The sequence below is a fragment of the Dipodomys merriami genome, unplaced genomic scaffold (assembly GCF_024711535.1).
Source record: "Dipodomys merriami isolate MVZ:Mamm:240054 unplaced genomic scaffold, mDipMer1.0.p SCAF_290, whole genome shotgun sequence".
Taxonomy (NCBI): domain Eukaryota; kingdom Metazoa; phylum Chordata; class Mammalia; order Rodentia; family Heteromyidae; genus Dipodomys; species Dipodomys merriami.
In genome coordinates this window covers 263678-283256 of record NW_027204382.1, presented here as the reverse complement: position 1 = coordinate 283256, position 19579 = coordinate 263678, and the positions used below count along the sequence as shown (strand labels likewise).

The window sequence follows — 19579 nt, the reverse complement described above, 5'->3', positions numbered from 1 at the left end:
CATTGTATTTAGTTTTCTATTCAGTTAGTATCGTAACTATTTATAATGGTAATTGTGTGTGCACTTAAAGCCTAGAAATATTTGAACAATTCCAAAAGTAAAGATTATGATTTGATGAAAAGAAGATGCACTTTGTGTGGTACACTTAGCTGTGCAAGATACCAGCAGTAATACTTGGTTAATGATCTTAATCTCTCTGAGCTTTTGTTGTTTGTAACATGAAGATAATTATCTGGTGTCTTGTAGAACATTCATCAAGTAATACATGTACAGCATCAAGTATAATACATAGAGAATATAGCTATTGTTATCAACAGAATATAATTATATAAATAGGTCCAGCCTACATACAAGAATGATTTAGATGGCTCACAGTAAGATATACTTTCATAAGTAGAACAATTATGCCCCCTACAGTCTTGAATGAAAATACTTTTTAAAAAAATTAGTACACATTATTTAGCCTTCCTAAACATAATTTAACCTCTCGGTGCACCCTTTTTCTTTTATTATTTTTGTCATCTTTAAATAGTATGAGTCAATTCAACTTGTCAGTTTATATATACAAGGCATAGTGATCATTGTTGCCTCTTCTATCATTCTACCTGCCCCTCAACTTCCATTTGTTCCATTTTCACATGTACATTGAGTGTTAGGCTGTATTTGCCCCCATTTATCTCCATTGTTATGCTCCCCTAAAATCCCACTAGCCCCTTCAAACAAGACATGTTTCAGCTTCCTGGTATTCATTTTTAAGCTATCTGTTAGTTGTTCAAAGATGTTACACCATGGAAACCCACCCCTGTGTATACCATACTCAGGCAGTTTGATCATTTATTATATATACATATGCCCTGTGTTTTCATGTATGAATATATTTTAGATCTTCCGCATATGAGTAAAAACAAGTGCCCTTTGTCTCTCTGAGCCTGACTTGCTCTGTGCACCAATTTTCTTCTCCAGGAAAAATTTTTTTTAACTTATATGTTTTAAGAGACTTAAATAAGCTAATATTTATAAAGCATTTAGAATAATGCCTGGAATATGGTATTATGTAAACATTAAACAAAAGCCATCATGTATTATACCAGGCTTTTTAGTTTCTGAGTATGTTCACCAAGCATCTTTGATCTTTGCTGAATTTATTATCTTTCCTAAACTGGGTTAGACTGATGCTGTTTACTTTTTACATATACTGCCTATCTGCATAAGGAAACTGTACTTCAGTCAGGAAAATTCTGTGTTTGAGCCCAGTCCGGTTTACATAACAAGACCTTACAATTCTTTTTAAAGCAGTCATTGTTCAACTACAGGTTTTTAAAATTAGCTTTTATCTCCACTGAAACAAAAGTAGGAGTAAATTTCTCTGTAAATTTCCAGGCTATGGAAGTGGCGCTGTGGCTCAAGTGGTAGAGCGCTAGCCTTGAGCTGAAGAGCTGAAGGACAGTGCCCAAGCCTAGAGTTCAGGCCCCTGACCGACAAAAAACAAAACAAAAACAAAACAAAAATTTCCAGGCTATTTATTTATATAAATAAAAGAAGTCAACATAAGGAGGGCACTATAAACCAAGTTTTTATTCATAAAAATAATTCTAGCTTAATATTTTACTGTATTGACTCTAGTTATGACACTAAATTTTGTGCTTAAAATACAGTTAGAAATGTGGTTTTGTTTTGTTTAATTCCTATCTGTAAAAAGATGGATGCCGATGGCTTACATTTATAACTCTAGGAACCTGAGATCTGAGGATCGCAATCAAAGCCAGCCCAGGCAGGAAGGTCTGTGAGACTCTTGTCTCAATTAAACACCAACAAAGCTGGAAATGGAGTTGTGGCTCAAGTGTTATAGTATGTGAGTCGTAAGCACAAAAGCTCAGGGATAGCACCCAGGTCCTGAATTCAAGCCCCAGGACTAGTACCAAAAAAAAGTGTGTGTGTGAATCTTTCTTCTAAGAATCCTATTTGGTCACAAGAGAAACTGTTCTTTATGAAAGGTTATTTTCTTCATTATATTAGTTGTCTTCTTCATCAAGTCTTTGTTTTCTCTATTTTTGTCTTCTCTGTCAACTTACTTGGACTACATTCCATCTTTTCTTCTTTTAAACTTTTAGCTGTATTGTCTTTTGGGGAAAGCAATATGCTCTTCAGCATACCTACCTATACTCAAACTTTTTGTTTTCCTAATGCAATCAAGACAACTAAAAAATGCCAATAAACCAACCATGATATCCAAAATTAAAAACTTGGAGTAGCAATAACAGATTCTAGTACTGCGAGAAGGAATAGCAGTAATAGATTGTCTTTACATAAGACTCAAGAATAGATACTTGAACTGAGTACCTATTTTGCCCTTTAAGCTACTTGGGAGACTGAGAACGGGAAGATTGATAATTAATGCAAAACAGGACTGGAGACATGCCTTAAGTAGTAAAGAGCTGACCTAGCAAGTAGAAGGCTCTTGAGTTTGAACTCTTGTATTACTAAAAAGAAAAATATATACAGCTACTTGAAAATTAACTACATAAACACACATTCAATGGAAAGATATTGGAGAAGATGCAAAAAACTTGGGTCCAATTTCTTGCTTCACTCTAATATGATAGGAATTAATAGAGTGAAGCCAGTATTTTCATGTGACTTAAAAAACTAAACAGGTGTAGAGAAACATCTTTAGTGAGCTTTTTTTTTTTTTTTTTTTTTTTTTTTTTTAGTCATGGGGCTTGAACTCTGGGCCTGGGCGCTGTCCCTCAGCTCTTCAGCTCAAGGCTAGCACTCTACCACTTGAGCCACTGCACACTTCCAGTTTTCTGACTGGCTTATTGGAGATAAGAGTCACATGGACTTTCCTGCCCGGGCTGGCTTTGAATGCGATTCTCAGATCTCAGCCTCTTGAGTAGCTAGGATTACAGTCATGAGCCTCCCGAGCCTGACCTAGTGAGCTTTTTTTTTGGGGGGGGGGGGGAGCAGTGAGGGGAGTTGCCAATTCTGATGCTTGACCTCTACTTTTTGGTGCTTAATTGAAGATAGTCTCTTGGACTTTTCTCCTCTGGCTGGCTTCAAACTGTGATCCTCAAATCTCAGCCTCCCAAGTAGCTACAGTTACAGGCATGAGCCACAGACACCCGACCTTTAATGAGCTTTGAGCCTGGTTTTCATTCTCTGGCAAGCTATTGTTAAATATATCATCTATACAATAATAGTAGTAATGATAAAAACTTGCAGCCTCTGACACACACTGGGTAAGGAGTTTATCATCCACTCTGTGAGATAGACCCTGGCTTCTCCAGGTTATAAATACAGAGCTTGAGTCTTAGTACCTGGGTTCACAACCTTCTATTAAAGGCATTTACTTACTGGAATTAACTAGTAGCAAATACCAATTTGCATTATTTACTACCATGAACAAGACAGCAAGAAATTTTACCATTAAATCAGTTTCATGAATAGTTAGAAATTGATACTTTTGAAAGAACAAATTAACTGAAATGTTTATTAGCCACTTCCTTGCAGAACTGAATTTTGTCTTGTTATGGGTAAGACCGTTAGTAGATTCTGGTTACTTAATGTTTATTCGTTGCTCTACCTTAGGGGTTGGCAGAGTATGGCCCAGGGGACAGATCTGTCCTAGTGCCTATTTTTGTAAGTAGTTTTACTGGAACACACCCTTACTTGTTTATCGATGGGCTGCAGGTTTAAAATATTTAAATCATAAAATATTTACTGTCTGGATCTCTGTTGAATAGATAGCTGATCCCTGCTTTATTTCATTCAGCAAAAAATTTGAAGCAACCTAATTGTTGCTATTGTCATTTTGGACTTTTAGAATCAGGTCTTTACAATCCTTCTACCTTTACCCATCTCCCAAGTACTGGGATTAGATGTATCTGCCACATTTCCTGGATGGAAACAATTAAATTTTGTTTCTCATCCTAAAGATATGTTAAACTCCTTTAAAATTTTTCCATATACATTATATCCTTTATGAGAAAAGGTTGAGGGAGAAGTAAAAATTTGAGGTGATTAGGCTAATGGAATGTTTCTTTTCCCCAAGAACATTACATTCATTTGATAATCTTTGCTAGTATACCTAAGACTTAAGAGTTATGTGTAATATTGCCCAGCTGATTAAATATATTTTAGGGTCATTGCTTTCTTCCAGTGAAAAACATTTTATTCCATCGCATTAGAAAGATAACAAAGAGGATATAATAAAGGTTGAATTTACAGAGAAATAAAATTTGGTCATAGGTGAGTTTTTATTTACTTTCTTTGTCTAGAAGAGAAATTCTCATCAGGTTTCCAATTAAGTAGTTACCTGATCCCTCTCAGAGTCATGTCTGTCCATTCCCCCTGTTGAAACAAGTACGTGCTGAGTCCCCTTGACACACTCAAGTTTCACAAGCCTTGGGATCTTGAGTCTACTCTTTACTTAAGGGTTCATAATTGAGAATGAGACCTTTTCCCTTCTCACTCATAAATATAATGAAGGTGGTATCAGAGTAACTTTTGTAGACTTAGCAGAAGAGTAGTACCCTGAGACTAATTATGCAGTGTTAAATTTTTTTGCTCTAACGTAGCTTCCAAAAGGAAGATTGGCTTGGAAAATATGTGTATAAAAATGTTCCCTTTTCCTGACTATACTTCATAACAGAATTTAATGTTGTTTTTGTTACTTGGCAGGAAATATATTAATACTGTGGTGGTATGGAATGTTTCTTCTGCACTGGGTATCAGTTCAATTGTACATTTAATCTTCCAACAGACTTTAACTTATTAACAATTTGTATTCCTAGCTATTATTTAACTAGTACATTGGGCTGTGTTCAAGAATATTGCATATGTATCTGAAATACAGTTCAGAAAATGGAAAAAAATGTTTCTTTAGGTTGCACATAAACAGTAAACTTGGTGATACAAAAAAAAGTTATAAAACAAGTTTAAAGTAATAAAGTACTCCAAAATGAGTTTTTTTTCTCTATGAAAATACTCTAGGGAATGTGTCTGAAGGCTTTTCTTAGAGGAAAGGTTTCTATTTTAAAATACACATACACATGTAACAAAGAAAAGTACAGAAGGTAATGAAGATTGCCAAAATGATAAATTACCTACTGAATTTCTTATCAGTAAAAAAAAAAAAAAGATATATTCTTTCCTACTCTGATTTTACACTATTAGCAACTGAGATATTTCAAAAAGGATCTTACAATTCAAGTGTTTATCTTCAAGGAAAAGTTCTAATCAGCTATGATACCATCCAATCTCACCATTCCTCTATCTCTAGATTTACTCTAATACATGAGTAGTAGAATATGAATACTGTCTGGGTTTTTTTGTTTGATTTTTTACTTAGTATTGGGAAGATTATTCAAACATTGAAGTTACTTTCTGACTATATAATACAGTAGTAATTTCATTTTGAAGAAGTAAGATAATGTGTGTAAAGTACCAGATAGGATTTCTTGGAATGCAGCTACCTCTATTTGTTCCCTATTCTATTTGCACCATTTTTAAAAAAGCATTCAGTGAGGAGTTACAGTCCTTTTATTTAGTTTTTTTTATTCCTGAGGGGAGGTTTCCCTCACTGTCTTACTGTAGTGGATAGTGTGTGTGTGTGTGTGTGTGTGTGTGTGTGTGTGTGTGTGTGTGTGTGTGTGTGTGTGTGTGTGTGTGTGTGTGTGTGTGTGTGTGTGTGTGTGTGTGTGTGTGTGTGTGTGTGTGTTCATGATAAAATTATCACATGATTAAAACTAGAGAAATGAAAATAAACTTTTGTGTGGTGTTTTGATGCAGTCAGCTTTGTTAAACCGTCTGGAGCGAATTTTCGAAGCATGTTTTCCTTCCATGTCTGTCCCTGATGCTGAAGAGGAAGTTATTTCCCTGAAGCACTTGCTGGAAACAAGTACCTTGCCAGTAAAAACAAGAGAGGCCTTAGCTGAAAGTGGGTGAGTAGTAGTTCTAGGATAACATGTGGTTATGTTAATTTCAATTGTTCTAATTTAGAAGGTTACCATGCAGCATTAAAGTTCTAACTCATTACTGTGTTGAAGTTTAATCCTGTTACACTGTAAGACAATGAAAAAACTCCTTTGCCTTTGAGGTTGCTTTGTTTATTTATTACAATATGGGGTTTGTACTCAGGATTTTGTGTTCTAAGCACAAACTTTACGACTTAAACCACACCTCTCAGCCCTTGAACTGTTTCTTTTGATGTTGCTAAATCAGTGTTCTACTCAATGTTACATATTTTGACTTCCAAGTATTATAAATGTGGGGTTTTTGCTACAGGGCCTCACTGGTATCTAAAACTGGTCTCTTTTGTAATCCTCCTACTTTAGCCACCCAAATACAAGGATTACAGGCATGTATCTTTATTACTGACTTAAATGAGAATTAGGTTTTACCTGTACTAGTTCTTTTCATCTTTCCAGTATATTTGCATCCTCATTTTTTGTTGATTTTTCTTAGTTTTTCCTTATTGTAATCATATAACTACTGCTCATATTGTTCACTAACTCCTTGTTTGCTTTATAAAACTTTTCCTGGACTTGACATAGGTTGATCATTCTTAATCCAAAACCTGAAATCCAAAACTTTCTGAGGAAATAATGTGACTAAACAATAATACATACCATAAAATAGAAAATATAAAATACTAATAATAGGAGCCAAATAATAGAAACAAGTTACCAAGAACTATGGCGCTTATAGCTAAAATACTTATGGTGCATCAACCCAATACCACACAGGTATTGAAGTGGTCATGGTAAGTTGAATACTATTGAAATAGATTATTTGTAACTGTGAAAATAGAACAATGAAACCTGTTGAAATTATTTGGGGACGGTACTAGGGAAAATGGTGTGTGAAATTGATTGGAATACATTGTGATAAACATATGGAAAAGTAACAATGAAAAATTTGCCTATATAACAAATGTAAACTAAAAGTAGTAGTAGTAGTAGTAGTAATAGTAGTAGTCATGGTAGACTCCTAATCCATAGCAGGTATGTTGCAAGATCTTCGTATTTTGAATAGTACTAAGTCCTGTTGTGTTTTTGTTGTGGGGAGGGGGTGATGGGTTTTGGGTTGTTTTTCTTTTTTCTTTTTTCCTTTTTTACTATTTATCAAACCTATGATAAAACTCCAGTTTATAAATCAAGCATGCTAAGAGATTTTAACCAATAACTAGTAAAACTAATGTAACAGTTGTAGGTTGTATGATTGCTCTCTCTCAAAATACTGAATGGTTCTCACCATCTGTAGTGATGTTAGATGATACAGTGCCTGTGTGATAGCATGGCATGAGGGAAATGGCCAGAACAAGCATCCATTACAACTTAGGAATTATTACTAGAATTTCTCTTTTAGTAGTTTCAGACCATAGTTGGCCAGAGGCAAGGGAAACTATATGCAAAGTCAGTCTACAGATTGGCATATGTAGACTAGGAAATGCTTGAAGCTTAGAACCTGAAAAAGAGTGTAAGATTAGATACATACTTTAATATATACTTTATGTGTATATTATATATACATGCATATATATGTGTGTGTATATCTATCTTTATATATATATATATATATATATATATACACACACACACACACACACACACACACATACATAAAATCATAGTTATTCAGGAAGCTAAGATCTGAGGATTGAGGTTCAGAGCCAGCCTGGCCGGACATATGAGACTCTTATCTCTATTTAACCAGCAAAAAGGTAGAAATGGAGGTATTGCTCAAGGGTAGAGCTTCAGCCTTGAATGAAAAAGCTATCCTCTAGAGATATGAGGCCATACGTTGAAGTTCCAGTACCAGCACCAAAAAAAAAAAAAAAAAAAAAATCAACACAGATAATGAGCTTTTGTTATTTCAAATGAGCTTAGCCTTTCTAATGACTGTTGTCTCTTGATAAGTTGTACACTTACATTAGACCCAAGATTAATTGGCATGTATATGTCCTATTCATATTGAAATTAGAATTCATAGTGAAAGCTCTTGAGTAACCTTCATCCTGGTCTTTTCAGAGAACTGCTGGATGTTTGGACGGAGCTACAGGATATCCATGATGCACATGGCTTGAAATACCAGTGGGGTGGCTCCCACAGCAACAAGAAGCTTTTGTGTTCCTTGGGAATAGATACGCGAAACATTGTGAGTTTGTTAGTACATTTAATCAACGTATATATGTTTAAATTTTGTTAATTTCTGTTCATGCTATGATGATCTAGTTCTCCAGAAAATGTAATATTAGCTAAAATGTTCATTTAGTTTAAATATGTTGATGTCTAAACAGAAATCTACTTAAATGTTTCTCTAAGTAATGTTTCTTTTTTTTTTTTTTTTAAAGATAGTTAGTTATAAGTTGGGCACCAGGGGCTCATGCCTGTAATGTTAGCTACTTAGGAGGCTGAGGTTTAAGGATTATGGTGTAAAGCCAGTATAAGCAGGAAAGTCCATGAGATAGTTATATCCAATTAATCATCAAAAATCTGAGCCAGGCACCAGTGGCTCACGCCTGTAATCCTAGCTAATCAGGAAACTGAGATCTGAGGATCAAAGTTCAAAGCCAGCCTAGGCAAGAAAGTCCATGAGACTCTTACCTACAATTAACCAAAAGTGGTGCTGTAGCTCAAGTGGTAGAGTGCTCACCCTGAGGTGAAGAACTGAGGGACAGTGCTCCGGCCCAGAGTTCAAGCCCCACAACCAACCAAAATAGTCATCAAAAATCTGGAAGTGAGTCAGGCACCTGTGGCTCACACTTGTAATCCTAGCTACTCAGGAGGCTGAGATCTGAGGATTGTAGTTCAAAGCCAGTCCGGGCAGGAAAGTCCCTAAGACTCTTTATCTCCAATAAACCACCAGAAACCTGGAAGTGGTGCTATGGCTCGAGTGGTAGAGTGCTCACCCTGAGCTAAAGAGCTGAGGGATAGCACCCAGACCCAGAGTTCAAGCCCCATGGCCAGTAAAAAAAAAAAAAAAAAAAAAGGTCTGGAAGTAGAAATATGGCCCAAGTGGTAGAACACTAGCCTTGAGAAAAAAAAGTCAGGGACAGTGTCCAGGTCCTAAATTCAGCCCCCAGGACTAGCACAAAAACAAAAAGGTAGTCGTTTTAGCCCCTTTTATAAGAGGAAAAATTTTAAAGCACATAACTCCATATGAGAAGTTTAAAATATTTATTAGTCATAGTGTAATAAATAATACAAAATACATTATATGACAGATCATTCTGTAAATACTTGTTCTTTCTCTCCAACACATGTGTAGCTCTTCACGGGCAATAAGAAGCAGCCAGTAATAGTGCCCATGTATGCAGCAGGATTGGTGAGTATACAAGTGTCTAAATACAATGTATTTATCATTTTTCCTGTAAAATCATCTTGTATAATATGAAATGGAAATATATTTTAAAAGGGTAGTCAGTGTTGTAATTTGAAGGATATATTTTATGTATAATTTGCTTTTTGATCTCATAAATCTAAATATTAATCTCAGGACATTTTTATACCTATTAAGTATAGATACTGTATTTTATATTCAAAATTATTTTTATCTTGATAATGTTGGCACTTACAACTCTTTCTAAAAACACATTTTTGAAGGACTCATTCTTTTCTAAACTTCTCAAAAAAGATTCTGAAGGCTGGGTGATGGTGGCTCATGCCTATAATCCTAACTACTCAGGAGGTGGTTCAAAGCCACCTCAGGCAGGAAAGTCTGAGACTTTTATCTCAGATTAGTCACAGAAAAAGCCAGAAGTAGTTCTGCGTTTGAAGTGGTAGGGCAAAGGAGCTCAGGGGCAACACCCAAGCCCAGAGTTTGAGCCCTGGTACAGGCAAAAAAAAAAAAAGAAAGAAAGAAAGAAAAAAAGAAATGGAAGTATCAGATTCTCTAAAAACACTTTTTTTAGTACACGTATTAAATAGTATAATATTGAAGATGCAGATGTATAAAAGCTTGGAAATGCCAAATTATAGTAAATGAAAATGATCCAGGATTCATAATTAATGCTTTGTTTTTCCATTAATAATTTAAATGAGTTAATTTTTTTATATATGCCCATCCTGGAAAGCTAAGACGTTTTCATTCTGTTCTTTATCAAGACTTGGTTATATTTTAAAGTTTGATGTTTATGTGTCTTCATGTTTCATTAAGTTGTTTGTTGGAAAATAAAAAATTTAATTATACCTAAATTTTTCTCTTGGTGCATCTTATACATGAGATGTTCAGTAATCTTTTCATTTCTTCTAGAGAAATAATAGTACTCAAAATGATCATTTAATTCTTGGTTCTCAGGCTTTTTTTTTTCTTTTTTCTAGTTTATACAGTACTGTGATTTGAACTCTGGAAGTATGTGCTTACTAGACTGATTAGGCTCTACCACTCAAACCTTGCCTTCAGCAGATTTCTGGATACTACCCCTAGACCATATTCAGGATGGTTGGGGTAGAGCTTGAAAGTTTACACATCTGACAACTTCTTGGGTACTGCAGAGATTCTGATAGGGGATCACAATTTAAGAGCCTTGGGTATAAGTGTTCATTCAAATTAGGAATCTTTTGTTCAGGCACCTGTGGCTCATGCCTGTAATCCTAGCTACTCAGGAGGCTGAGACCTGGAGGATCACAATTGATTCAGAGCCAACCTGAGCAGAAAGGTCTGTAAGACTCCATCTCCAGTTAACTAGCAAAATGCTGAACTGGAGACCTGACTCAGTAGGGATTGCTAGCCGTGAGCTAGAAAGCTGAGTTGAAACCCTAGTACTGCCAAATACAAATAATAAAAATTTTAAAAGATTTGAAATTTTAGCTGACATTAGTAATTACTGGTGTATTTTCTCCTTGATAAGGAACTGAAGGTCTGGCTCAAGTGATAGAGTACCTGCCTACCAAGCACAAAGCTCTGATTTTAAACCCTAGTACTACAAAAAAAAAAAAAAAGTAAATAAATAAAAAATTAAATACTTTGGATTCTAAAGACATTGTGGAACAGATGATTTTCTGATGCCAGTACAAGCATTTGAACTCAGGTCCTCACACTCTTTGTGAAACAGATTCTCTGTAAACAACATATAAGAATAGTTCCTTTTTGTCTTTAGTACTTTGCAAATGATTTTTTTTTCTTCTAGATTATCTTTTTATAAAGTTTATGGGTTGACTCCCCTCCTTCAAGTAATGACTAATATACCTTTTTCAGGGTATGTTAGAGCCCACCAAGGAACCATTGAAACCACTGTCAGCTGCAGAAAAAATTGCTTCCATTGGTCAGACAGCCACCATGACACCAGAGATGAACACGTGTCCATCTGATCAGTTCCAGGTAAAAATACTTACATTTCCATAGATATGTTGGTGCATGTATGAACATGTCTGCACATACTACTTTACTGTCCTTAATATTTAGCCTTTAGTTTTACATTTCTAAATTTTAATTTATAATGGGACATGATTTTGATTGTTCATCAACATCTCTTAGAATGTAGTAGACAAATTATCTGTAATTTTCAAAAACAAAGGTAGAATTTGCGAACAGGATAATGGTGATTAAATCCTTAAACCAGTCCAGGCCTTCGATCTTCAAGAGTTTCAAGTAGGTATCTTTAAAGTTTGAACATTATGTGATCTTAATTAGAAAAATCTGTAAGTACACACTGCATTTATACCAGCCTTTCATGACTCTTGTGGTTTTTCCTGAAATTCTATGAAGTTTTATAAATCAACAAAAGCTGTCTTACCTTTATCCTTTGCCTTGTTTAGCCCACTATGTTTACTATTCAGTTCTCACTTGTTTTTGTGCTTGCACCAGAATATGAACTCGTGTCTTTGAGCTCTTACTCAGCATTTTTTGCTCATCTGGTGCTCTACTACTTGAACCACACCTCCAGTCCAGCATTTTTCTGGTTAACTGAAGATGGAGTCTCCCAGACTTTTCTGCCCTGGCTGGCTTCAAAGCTCAGTCCTCCAGATCTTCAGAATAGCTAGGATTACAGGCATGAGCCATCAGCACCTGGTTCTCTCACTTTTTATCTGGGGAAAAATGGACTAATTTTTTTTTTTTTTTGCTTACTTTTAGGGGGTAAATATTTTGAAGTGAAAATTACCATTTCCAAAATATGTTCTTCAATTATATCTGACATTTGAACAGCTTTTCTCCTAAAATATGTTCTGTTGCACACAAATCCCCAGGAATCACTACAGTAAGCTTCTAGGGTAAAATCTGGAAATATATCATGTCTTCATAATTACACTTGGAAATGCATATCACATTTCTCAAACTTACAGGTCACACAATCCTTTTAGCAGGGGAGTGGGGAATCCTAACCCCTGCAGAATTAATGTTTTGAAAACATACTATAGAAAAGATGTAAAATGCAGGTCATACCCTGTGGTTTATTCTTGAAGTCAGATTATTTCTGGTACAGAATTAGTGGGCAAGGGGCCTGGATTTTTTGGTGATTGAGCAGCAAAAAATATGGTTTGGACAAAACAACTCAGTAGGTAGAACCTGTCCTCGGTTACCTTCCTTATCCTGCCTTCTGCTGTCAACTTCTCTCACAGGCCTGCCTTATCCAGGTAGATTCCAAAAGTATCGCTCCCACAGTGCATTTCTATTTCTCCCTTGATCAACATTCTTATTCCTACAATGTTATTTATTAGGAAAGTAAGTACTTAGTACATTTATTGAAAATGGAGCTTTCATAATATACTTATTGTTTTGCTTGCTTCCTTAACTCTAGTTTTAGGCATGCTGTATATAATTTTCATTTTCATTTTTGGCCATGCAGTAATACTGTTCAGTGCTGTTATTTTTCAAATGAAATAGTCATGGCCTATACAGTTAGAAGCTGAACAAATTGTGTCAGGAAAGACTTAGTACCTCATTTTTCTCCCTCTTCCCCCCTATAAAACATGTATTCTTAAACAGTGACTATCAAACTTAGCACAGTTGTTATAATTTCCATGATGACTACATACTTTTGGGGTCTGCCTATTCTATCCTAGTATGGCTACGCAATGACTTGGCTTTGGTTTTTGTTTTTTTTTTTAATCACCAATTTGGGGTGGATTTGTCAATCTTGTGATCATTGCATCTCTTACTAGGAAATTTGAAGACTTATTAGCCAGGCATGGTGATGCATGCTTATAATTTCAGTACTTAGAACGCTAAAGGCAGACTGAACTGTATAGCAAGATCCTGTCTAGGTAAATAAGTAATTAAAAGCTTACTAATAACTTAATGGGCTGAACATCATGACACATATTGCAGTCCTAGAACTCAGGAGGCGGAGGCAAGGAGGCTTGGAGGCCAGCCTGGACTATATATAGCAAGACCCTGTTTCCAAAACAATTGATATTTTTTTCTAAGCTACTGCTACCTGGTAAGATAGCTCAAGTATAACAATAGCTCCTGTAATAAATAGCAGTGATATCTGTTGTTTATTTTATCTACTGAATTTCAAAAGCATACTATTACTCATGATGCCATTATTGATTCCCCTGCCAGTGCAATTAATACTTAACCACACTATTAACTGCAGTAGAGTTAACCTTGGCTAGAGTTATCCACCTAGTCACTATAAGCAGCTTCAACTTCCTTCCTTGAGCCACTTGATGGGACTATTTTAGTTGTGAATCAGGATTTTAATACTGGAAAAAAAAAACATGATTATCTGATACCATTCCTTGTTTTTTCAATAAGCAAACATATTTGGAAAGGCTATATGATTACTCAAAATCATCAGTGGCATCTAGGCCTAGAAACCAAATCTCCCTTCTCCAGTTTACCTGTTCTACTTTATGTTATGACTTTGTTTCCTTAGTGCTTTTGGTCTCTGTAGCAGTAATTATTCATAGTACATTGCTTAAAGCCATTGCCTGCTTAAAGCCATTGGCTTACTTCTTGTGAAATGTCATTAGGTTTTTATGTTTTGCTTAGGTCTTTTGTTTTCCATCTTCCTAACTTACCCAAAAGTGAAATAAGTTGAATTTAGTTAATCTTCTGCTTAAGCTGGAGATTAACTATGATTTCTCTAGCATTATTTTTAACCTACTTGAAATAATTATAGATTCACAGGAAGTTACAAAGATAGTACAGAGATAGCCAGTGTCCTTTCACCAGTGTCTCCCGTGGTTATATCTTACATAATTATAGTGTAACATTAAAAACCAGGAAAAAATATTGGCATAATATGTGTATGTATTTCTATATCACTGTCACATGGGTAGTTTCATCTAAATTTGAGCAGTCAACAGCTGAGCAGTCTTCCATCTCTATCATGAAGAATTGTAATAGTTGATACTCCCCTCTCCCCTACTAGCTTAACCTCTGTACCCTTAATGTTAATGTTATACTTCCTGTATACATTCCTCAACCTCCAGGCATTTCTACTAAAGGTCAGTTTGATGTGTACAAAATGTTTCTATCATTGGTAACCCAGGTATCAAAATGGTATTAATATAGGACAAGATGCTCCTGTCCCACAGAAAAGTTTCTTTACCAAAAAAAAAAAAAAAAAAAAAAGTATAGATTTTTCATAATGCCTAATTTTTTTAAAAAAGCATAGTGGTAAGTAGTATCATTCAATAAAAAGGCAACTGAGGATTCTATTAATATGCAAGTTAACTGCCTTCAAAGCAAGAAAGACCAATAAAAATACCAATTTTTCCTCTTTTTTTTTTTTTTTTTTTTTTTTTGGTCAGTCATTGGGCTTGAACTCTGGGCCTGGGTGCTGTCCCTGAGCTCTTCAGCTCAAGGCAAGTACTCTACCACTTGAGCCACAGCACCACTTCCAGTTTTCTGGTGGTTTATTGGAGATAAGAGTTTCATGGACTTTTCCTGCTCAGGCTGGCTTTGAACCATGATCCTCAGATCTCAGCCTCCTAAGTAGCTAGGATTACAGGCGTGAGCCATCGGCACCTGGAAAATGTGACTGCTAATTTTTAAAATGTTTTCAAACTGCCTTCCATTTTATATTTAACCTTGTTTATCTTGGTATGTTTAGCAAACCTAGGTTAAATTAGTTTTGATAATTCTTTTTCATTATCTTAAAAATTCTTGGGTGATACTATACACCTATAATCTCAGTACTTGGGAAACAAATGGTTTGTGAGTTCAAGTCCAGCCTGGGCTACATGGCAAGAATATGCCTCAGAAAAAAAAAAATCTGATATCTGATTAAATAATTTCTAAGTCAGAGAACTTGATGAAATAAACATCTGGCAAAGTATTGTACACTCACCATCTCAGCACTTAGCAGGCTGAGGCAAGAAGATAACAAGTTTGAGACTACCCTAGAACATAGTGAGACTCTCTCCAAAAAAGGTAAAAGAATAATGAATTAAATTTCTGAAATCAACATTTTAAAAAAATGTAGGCTCCATTTATATAGGCCCATAATTTCTTTTGAAATCAGAAAGTTGTTCCAGGTACCAATGGCTTATGCTTATAATCCTAGTTACTCAGGAAGCTGAGGACAGACCATTGTGGTTCAAAGGCAGTCCAAAAGATTCTAGCTCCAATTAACCGACAGAGAGTTCGGCTGGAAGTGTGGCTCAAATGGGGGGGCGGGGGGGAGCGCGGGGAGAGATTGGAAAGTTGTAAAGAACTAGAGACCTTGGACTTTGACCCTTGTCATTTTATATGTAGGAGAGGAATTAAATTAATTATACAAGATTATACAATTAATTACTTAGTAACACTAACAATTCAGCTTACTTCCAGTTTGATACTTAATGGCATTATATTTATGTTAAGAAATTTTAAATGACTAGTCCTTTAAAATAAATTTAATCACTAATTTTTAAAATACTTTTCTTGTAATCAACCTAATAGTTTAAATTGTGATTTGTGAATACATTGAAATTGTGACATAGAATAAGTCCATAAATTTGTTTGAAAATGTAATATAGTTCCACTTCTCAGATGAACTGTTCATAAATTTTGCAGTTTTAGTTTGTGGTAATACTTGCAAGTAACCTGAAGTTTTAAGTTCTCCCAATTTTGTCTGTAGGTACTTCCTTGCCTAATATTAGGTCTTGCTATAATAGTTTTTTTGTTTGTTTTTTAAGGATTCTTTGTTGTTACACCTGTACTGATTAATTTTGATTTTTTGGTTTTCAACTCTAGGAGTCTCTACCCCCCGTCCAGTTTGACTGGAGTAGCAGCGGCCTTACTAACCCTTTAGATGGTACGTCTCTCCCTAGAGCCTCTAGCACCAGAGCTAGAGCTAAGAAAGCTACAAAGTTCAGACAAACTTCTCTCTGCTGATTTCCCTTTTTGTTTGAACATAACTTCTTATTCTGATCTCTTTGGAAATTCAGGCTTTCTTTCTGAATAGTAACTGTTGCTATTATCAACAGTGTCAATGTCCAAATATAATATTAGCAAAGTAAAGTTTTAATTTCTTTATCTTAAAGCAGAAATAAGCCTGTTTTTTTCTCAATATCTAGATAGTTTAAATGATATTTTAGCTAGAACAAGTTTGTGTCAATTTTTTTCTGTAGTTTTACTTTATGGTGTTTTAGGGGATTTTGTTTTGTTTTGTTGTGGATGCAAAGTCTTGTGGCTACAGGCTGCTTCAAAGCACAATTATTTAACCAAAAACATTGTGCAGACAAATCCATATTTGACTCAAAGTAGTTTTCAGACTTAATAATATTTTATAGAGCACTTACATGCAAATGGAAACTGAATGGTTTTCTTGATCCCTTTTTAAAACTTATCTCCAGATTCTAGTAAGGCAGTTCCAGAGATCACTGATGTTGCTTGTGGCTTTAATTGAAAATTCTGAAAAAGGAGTAACTTGTTCTAGTAATACGGGGTCTTTAACACACAATGCTAGTTGCTACTGGTTACACCATGAGTTTCCAGTGGACCCTGAGATATAGTTACTTCTACTCCTGTGCTACTTAAATTATTTAGTCATTGTCTAGAATACCTGTCATCATCATCTCAGTGGCAATTATCATTACCATTGTCTAAAACACTGAGTTTTGTCTTATAGCTGGGGTCCTAGGATATCTGGAAAGCATCCAATTGAATAACATAGCGCTGAAGGAAAGCCTGGATGCACCTTTTGATGTTGTCTGGTGTCTTCAGTCAAATCATAGTGCTTTTTATTAACAACCAACTTCTTTAAAACTGTATACTATTTCTGGTTACTGTTGCAGAGTTAAAGGGGAACAGTACAGCTTGTGCATTAGGGTAGGGCAGTTATGGCACTCCTTATGTTATAAAAATAAAACTAAGTTGATGTATTGGTGCATGTCCTAAAACTGACAGCTGTGTTGTTGCTTTTAATCATTAATTAGGAACCAACATTACTAACATGAAAGATTTATTTGGGCATGTACAGTGATCTAATGTTGGGTTGAGATTAAAGTATTGTTTCCCTTTAACGGGTACGCTTTCCCCGTGGTCTTTCTGGTATGGCTTTCAGTTTTGAGAGAACTGAACTAACCAAAACTTTTCTGAGTGTTATATTCTTTACATTGTACATGAGAAAATGTACATTGAATTAAATTGTTACTTTAGAAATGTCCTTAGTGGTGAAAAACTAATACTGTACACATTGTTTTAATGTTGATTTTTTTAAGATGTGTAATGATTACTAATTATAACCTGCATGTTCAAGTGTGTGTCTTACCCCTTTTTACACATAACCCCTCCTCCCTTGGCTTCCCTTCTGTGTGGCTGCCTACCAACACGGTCACTGAATTTCAAGCTAGTGGAGGTTCCACTCTTCTGAACCTTGATTTCTTTGGGCCCGTGGATGACAGTAGCTCTAGCAGCAGCACCACAATCCCAGGTCAGCAGAGTGTTAAAACCACAATTCTAATTGATTTACTAAAAGCATGACCACAACACGACTTTCCTATAAACAAGGAAACAAGTAGATTGGATATTCTATGTCTTTTTAATACTTTTTCATTTACCTGTTCTTTTCTAGTATCTGACCACAACAAATAACTTTGGTAAAATACATCTTTTTAAAAAAACCTTCTCAGTGTAGTACTCAAAGCTGACAGTAGTTTCTAGTATTATACAGACCTGATATCATAAAAAGTTAGGGCAAGTTTTTTTCACCCCTTCAGAATAGAAAATTACTTTTACATGCTTCTTTTTAAGGCATAGTCTCTAAAAACCATTAGGAAAAGGACAAGATTAGAAATATAAGAATATTTTAGTAGTCGGCTATGGTGTCTCACAGTGTAATCCTACCTACTCAGGAAGCTAAAGTCTGAGGATCAGGTTCAAAAGCCAGCCTCGGCAGGAAATTCCATGAGACTGATCTCCAACTGACTACCAAAAAAAGCTGGAAGTGGATCTGGCTCAAGTGGTAAAGTGCTAGACATGAGTAGAAAAGCTCAAGGACAGTGCCCAGGACCTGAGTTCAAGCCCCAAGACCAAAACAACAATGACAAAAAGTAGTATACAACAAAGATTTTACATAGTACCTATAATGATAGAAGCTTTACAGATTCTAGTATTTTGTTTATTAGTGCTGCTAAATACATAATTAGGTTCCAGAATGTTGAAGTCTAGCACATAATTTATATAATACAGAAATACTATTTTTATGTAGAAAATACACTACTGGTTTCTCATAGAGGAAAATAAAAGTTAACAGAATAGTAGAAAAAATTGCTATAAGTTACTAAAAGATAGAAATTAAAAGTTACTGGAATGCTGTTATACAGAGGCTAAGTTTATTGACCTAAGGACTAATGTACTTTGCCATTTTCTAACTAAATAAAAGATTAAAAGTTATAATGTCATTTTTATGTTACAGTGTATTTGATTTTTTTTTTTTTTTTTTTTTTTTTTTGTCGGTCGTGGGGCTTGAACTCTGGGCCTGGGAGCTGTCCCTCAGCTCTTCAGCTCAAGGCGAGCGCTCTACCACTTGAGCTACAGCGCCACTTCCGGTTTTCTGGTGGTTTATTGGAGATAGGAGTCTCACAGTCTCTCCTGCCCGGGCTGGCTTTGAACCTCGATCCTCAGATCTCAGCCTCCTGAGTAGCTAGGATTACAGGCGTGAGCCACCAGCGCCCGGCAGTGTATTTGATTTTAATGAGTCCTTATTATCCCAAATGATGATCTGGTAATAATGCCCAGTATTTATCAGCCAACCACTAGGTGCTAAATGAATGCTGGCTACTGAGTGCATAGTGAAGATCCCTCAGTGCCCAACCAGTGGCCAGTTTCACAGCCAGTTTAGTTACTGGGAATTTGTTCTATTCCACTGGATAGACCAGTCACCCACTTCCAACAGTTTAGGAAACATAGTGGAATATGTGGGGAGAATTACAGTCGGCTGTGGGCAAGCTAGGGACCCGGGATGCCCTTCTCAGATCTAGTTAGGAAAGTGTCCTGTGAAGCCCGAGCCCCGGCACTTTTCTAAAGTCTAAGCTCCTCATTCCCTTTTTCTTTGTTTTCAAGATTTTACAAGTATATTTAAAAAACCAGTCTGTCTGCTTCTGATTTCAAGATGATATTTTACTATTTACTTAAATTACTTATTAATTCGATCTTTGGAATGAACTAGAGTTGTATGACATTTTATAATACTTAATGGAAT

The 19579-nt window shown here is 35.5% G+C and overlaps 1 protein-coding gene across 5 annotated transcripts in view; it reads left to right on the top strand.

The window, feature by feature from the left end:
* Positions 1-19579, top strand: part of LOC138839044 (aftiphilin-like) — a 69500-nt gene that overhangs the window by 39896 nt on the left and 10025 nt on the right. For 3 of the 5 annotated variants that reach the window (XM_070038687.1, XM_070038686.1, XM_070038689.1), the window contains 6 exons: positions 5791-5942; positions 8031-8157; positions 9271-9327; positions 11200-11322; positions 16129-16189; positions 17726-17809. In XM_070038687.1, coding sequence (XP_069894788.1) covers positions 5791-5942; positions 8031-8157; positions 9271-9327; positions 11200-11322; positions 16129-16189; positions 17726-17809 — 604 coding nt within the window. The remainder of the gene's footprint in view (positions 1-5790; positions 5943-8030; positions 8158-9270; positions 9328-11199; positions 11323-16128; positions 16190-17725; positions 17810-19579) is intronic. The other 2 variants (XM_070038690.1, XM_070038691.1) reach the window with 2 other exon arrangements.